Source organism: Larus michahellis, chromosome 18 (genome assembly GCF_964199755.1).
Source record: "Larus michahellis chromosome 18, bLarMic1.1, whole genome shotgun sequence".
NCBI classification, from domain to species: domain Eukaryota; kingdom Metazoa; phylum Chordata; class Aves; order Charadriiformes; family Laridae; genus Larus; species Larus michahellis.
In genome coordinates, this window is record NC_133913.1 from 8,179,964 (window position 1) to 8,185,026 (window position 5,063).

The window sequence follows — 5,063 nt, forward strand, 5'->3', positions numbered from 1 at the left end:
CCTTTTCTGCTTGCAATTAATAGGCATGTACCTTCAGTAGCTGAGATCCCTTCATAACCCTGATCGGTCATAGTTAAAGTATGTAGGGTGCATGATACACAGCTGCTAAACAAGTTTCTCCGTTCCTCAGGGAACACTGAAATTCTTTTTAAAAAGTAATTATTTACATTACGTATTTATTTATAAATTAGTAAATCAATATCGCTGTTCTCTTCTGTCTATCTGTTACTCTGTGGTACAACGACACAATATTCCCTATTCCTCTCCTTGCGTTCACTTCTGAAAGGTGTTGCTTTTAGCCCAATGCAGACTTATTTTGCACCCAAACAGCACTGGAAGAAATTAGGTTTCAGCATCTAAGTTTGGGGATTCGTGTGTAGAAGTCTAAGTCCATACCACAGTCAGGGAAGATCCACTATGCAATGTGATTGCTTTAAAATGTCTCTGATACTATTTCAGGAGAAAAAGAAAAGAAGAGAAAGGGAAAAAAAAGGAAAAACCCCAAAAGTCCTGTTAGCGTTGAATATGTTCTGGCCATGATGCAGTAATGTCTTTATTTTTGTTCCTACGTAGGGGACCCCAAGGCAAATGCACCCACAGAATCTCACCAAGGTCTCTGAATTCATCCTTGAGAGTGTTTTTGACAACCCTCACCTCCAAGGTCTCTATATTGCAATATCTTTGTGTGTCTACCTCACTGCTATCCTCAGCAACTCATTTGTCATTATAGCTACCATTGTCCACCCACGGCTTCACAACCCTATGTACTTTTTCATCTCCAACCTGGCCATCCTTGACCTGGTAATTATCTCCTCAGTGCTGCCCAAGATGTTGGAGAACCTGATCCTGGGCAAGAACACCATCTCATTTGAGGGTTGTGTAGCACAGCTCTACATCTTCACTTTCTCAGGCTCAACAGAGCTTATACTGTTAACAGTCATGTCCTATGACCGGTACCTGGCCATCTGCCGGCCTCTTCACTATGTAAGCATGATGAGCAAGGGGACTTGCATCACTTTAATGGCTGGTGTCTGGGGAATCGGTACTGTCAATTCCCTCATAAACACCCTTCTTGTGGCACAGTTGGACTTTTGTGGGCCAAATTTAGTCCAAAATTTCTTATGTGAGATACCCCCAGTCCTTGCCCTGTCCTGCAGCTCAACCTATCTCAGTGAAATCATGGTTTACACGGCAGACATCATCTTAGGCATGGGAAACTTCCTGCTGGTCATCCTCTCCTATTGCCTTATCATTATCACCATCCTGAAGATCCAGGGTTCTGAAGGGAAGTGGAAAGCCTTCTCCACCTGCTCCTCACACCTTGCTGTTGTTGGCTTGTTCTACTCCAGCATCATCTACACCTATATCCAGCCAACTAGCGCTCTATTAGAAAAGAAAAACAAACCAGTGAGCATTATGTATGCTCTGGTGACTCCCACTGTGAACCCTCTGATCTACAGCTTGCGAAACAAAGTCATCAAAGCGGCATTCTGTGAATTTGTATCATTTCTCAGGAAAAATTAATACACATAGCCACATCCCCATCCTTGTCGGCCCTGTTCTGCATGGTCCACGCTCATGGGTAGTCGCAGTGTTGTGTCAACCTTTGCTGCTAATAAGGGTGATGTTGTTTTCAGTGAAGTTCATATGGCTGCAACAATGGTAGTTCTTAAGAAGAAATAATCTGAACTGAGGATACTCAGAGCAGGCTGAGGTGAAGTGTACCTTAGAAGTGTTTGTTGCTTTGAATCCAGTGATCTCTTGAGTCAATCTCTAGTTTTGGTCAGCAGAGAGGAAAAGGCGCTTTAAAGAGGTAATGCCTCTGAATTTTCCAGACCTCCTTCTGCTTCTGAGATTCTCCCTTAAAGGTCTGTTTCTCCCTATTGTAAAGTAGAATGCCCTCCTACCATTACCTCAGCCCACCTATTGATAAACTATCCAACATTTATGTTTCTAATGTTTTTTATATAGAAAAGCAGATCTTTGCTTAAGAACATAAAAATCATTAATCAAATCATCATTTAATATTATGAGAAACAAATCTCCATGATTATCTGCTCAATCTCAGGCTATTGGTCATGATTTTCCCTCATTCTTCTCCAGATTTACTTTTGTTAAGACACTGCAAAGGAAAACAATAAAAAGAAACAGCCTAAGTAGATAACAATAGAAATACATTATTTTTAAGATATGCTTCTACAACTATTTGTGTGCCCTTGGATTTTTAGATGGTGTGTAAAATCCTGTGTGTACTTGTCTTCTGAAGGATATACTGTATGCCTCAGAATACACTCCTGTCCTCATGGGGTGCAGATATTTGTCCACCAGAGATGGACTTCTAAATCCTCGTCACAGTTAGTGGAACTCCATCTTGTTGAACAAAGTGAAAAAAATGTTAACAAAATTACTTTACTTAACACTTTGGGGAAGAAATTTTAGGGGATGTAGGCTCACTTTCAGTAAACCGATGATTACTTTCACTGCTTTCTTGGTTGCTTTACCTTTTATTGCCATAATAGAAGGAAAGAAGGAGGAAAGGAAAGACTGAGGAACTTAACGATCTAAAAACAAATATTAAAAAAAAAATTAATCTTCTCCATATTGCCTTTGCATTTTGCTTACGGTTTCAGAGAGTTTATCTTCTAGAGGATATACAACTATTTTTGGAGTATTTTGGTGTTTTTTCTTAGAGATTAAGAATCACGTGTTCAAAGAAGAAATAACTTTACCTGCTGTAAGGAGGGCAGTGACCTCATGAAACTTTAGAAACCACCTGTGAAACGAAATTCCTCTGATCTTATCATCTATGCTTTTTTGGTTCCAGTGGGAAACAATCCCAGAGACAGCCAGATGAAGTAAATTTAGTTCAGAATCAGCTACGTTAGGGAAGGTTAGGAGACACCTATGTAATTTCTTCAGAGCCTGTAGGGTTTGTCTCTACATCTTGCTCTTACAAATATTTGTAATACATACCAAATCCTAAGGCAAATGAGTGCACTTTATTTCAAATGGCATGCTGATTTTAATCAGCAGAGTTTTTATTTCTTGCAAGTGAAAGGAATGTTGTATGCCTATGTTCTCACCTTAAATATTGAACAGTTTTGCAGCCCTGCCAGAGCTCCTGACTTGGGACACACTGTTAAAGCCGTGCAGAGAAAGACTTCTACAGAGCAATGCCATGCCAGTCATGTCAGGGACCTGTGACAGAGACTACTGTTCATATGAGGACCCAGCTCCCAAAACGCCACCCCAAAACTTCTTGCTGTCCAGTTCCACCTGCCGCCCTGCAGCTGAGATCCTACCTGCCACATCCTTTACACTAGATTGTCCAAGCGTTTCTTCCACAGATACACTGGTCTCTTCACCCCCTGGGACAACCTCTCCTGGTTCTGCCTCATTGCTTCTTCACACTTTATCTGTTCTTTCTTTGCATAAAGCTCTTTTCTCCAGAGAATCCACAATGCTGAAGGAAAGGGCTGATCAGCCTCTCTCCAGTTCAATCAGAAGAAGGGATGCAGCACACCAACTCTAATGCTGCCTGGGATTCTTCTCAGCTACTTTTTGGGGCTGGTAGCTTTTAGTTACCTAAAGATAAACATTTGGTAACATTTTGGTTAGTAATCTCTAATTTAGTAATCTCTAATTTAGTAATAAGTAATCTCTGCAGCCAACAGGTGATACTCCTGTAGGACACGTGTGTGTCTTGCACCTTACCTGCCAGCTCCTATGGCGTAAGATGCTCATACTTAAGCAATTCATCCCCAACCCGAAGGGAGGGAATAATTGACTCACACAGCTTTACAATTCTAAGAACTACAAAGCAAAGGCAACTTAGAACCCTTAAGCTCTCCTTTGAGCCAGAGCATAAAGGCAGGCAGGATCCATCCACATGGCAGCCACATAACTCCACTTTTTTTGGACAGAAATATTAGGGAAAATAAACAGTTGTCTCCAGATGTTCATTTCTCTACAGCGCACATCAGGGAGGACGGGTTCCAGGTTGACTACTGGCATTTAGAAATAATATTTTTAGCTTTTCTAGTTATACACAGAGCTGAGGTCAACCTCACTGCAAAACTGAAGGTGTTAATTACAGGCAATGGTCAGGATAGGCAGTCACATCTTATTGTGAGCCAGTCACAGTCTGGCTCTGGACGAATGGGATCCACCTGCTACTCGTGGTATCCGCATAGGTGCAGATGAACTCTGCAGTGCTCTTGGAGAAAGCCCATGGGATCTGCCCGTACAGAACAGATACGGGCCTCTGGAGACAGACGATGAGGTAATTAAGTATGCAATAAAGCCCCATCCGGGGAATTGCCAAAGCAGCCAGCTCCAGGCATTAAGACTGCTTCTGTGAAGAGCAGGAGGAGGGCAATACTCATAGGGGGTTCCATTCTGAGGGGAACTGAGCGTGCCATATGCAGGCCGGACCCTTCCCACAGGGAGGTCTGCTGCCTCCCTGGGGCCCGCGTTAAGGATATAGCCAGGAAGCTTCCTGGCCTGATACAGCCCTCACATTATTACCCTCTTTTGATCGTACAGGCAGAGAGTGAGGAGCTGGACACTAGAAGTCTGAGGGCAATGAAGAAAGTTTCCAGGGCGTTGGGACGGCTTGTCAAGGGTTCGGGAGCATAAACTGTGTTCTCCTCTGCCCTTCCAGTTTTGGGGACTGACGAATGGGTAAACAAGAAAATTGGACAGATCGACACCTGGCTCCAAAACTAGTGATACCAGCAGGACTTTGGGTTCTGTGATCATAGTTTGATCTGCAGGACACCAGGCCTGCTTGCTAAGAATGGGAAAAGCCTATCCCAAAAGGGGAAAAGGGGACTAGGCCAGGAGTTAGCAAGGCTCATGGACAGGGCTTTAAACTAGAAACGAAGGGGGAAGGGGATAAAACCAGGCCCACTAGTAACGAGCCTAGGGATAAAGGGCCAAGGATGGGGGTGAAATCGGTAGCCCAGCTCAAGTGCATCTACACAAATGCACGTAGCATGGGCAACAAACAGGATGAGCTGGAAGCCGTTGTGCAGCAGGGCACCTATGATGTAGTTGCCATC

General features: G+C 43.3%; 1 protein-coding gene across 1 annotated transcript; it reads left to right on the top strand.

Annotated features, from left to right (window-relative positions):
* Positions 1-221: 221 nt before the first annotated feature.
* Positions 222-1,524, top strand: LOC141732632 (olfactory receptor 13G1-like). The gene has a single exon (XM_074561891.1). The coding sequence runs from the start codon at positions 589-591 to the stop codon at positions 1,522-1,524; it is 936 nt and encodes a 311-aa protein (XP_074417992.1). The 5' UTR covers positions 222-588.
* Positions 1,525-5,063: the final 3,539 nt, after the last annotated feature.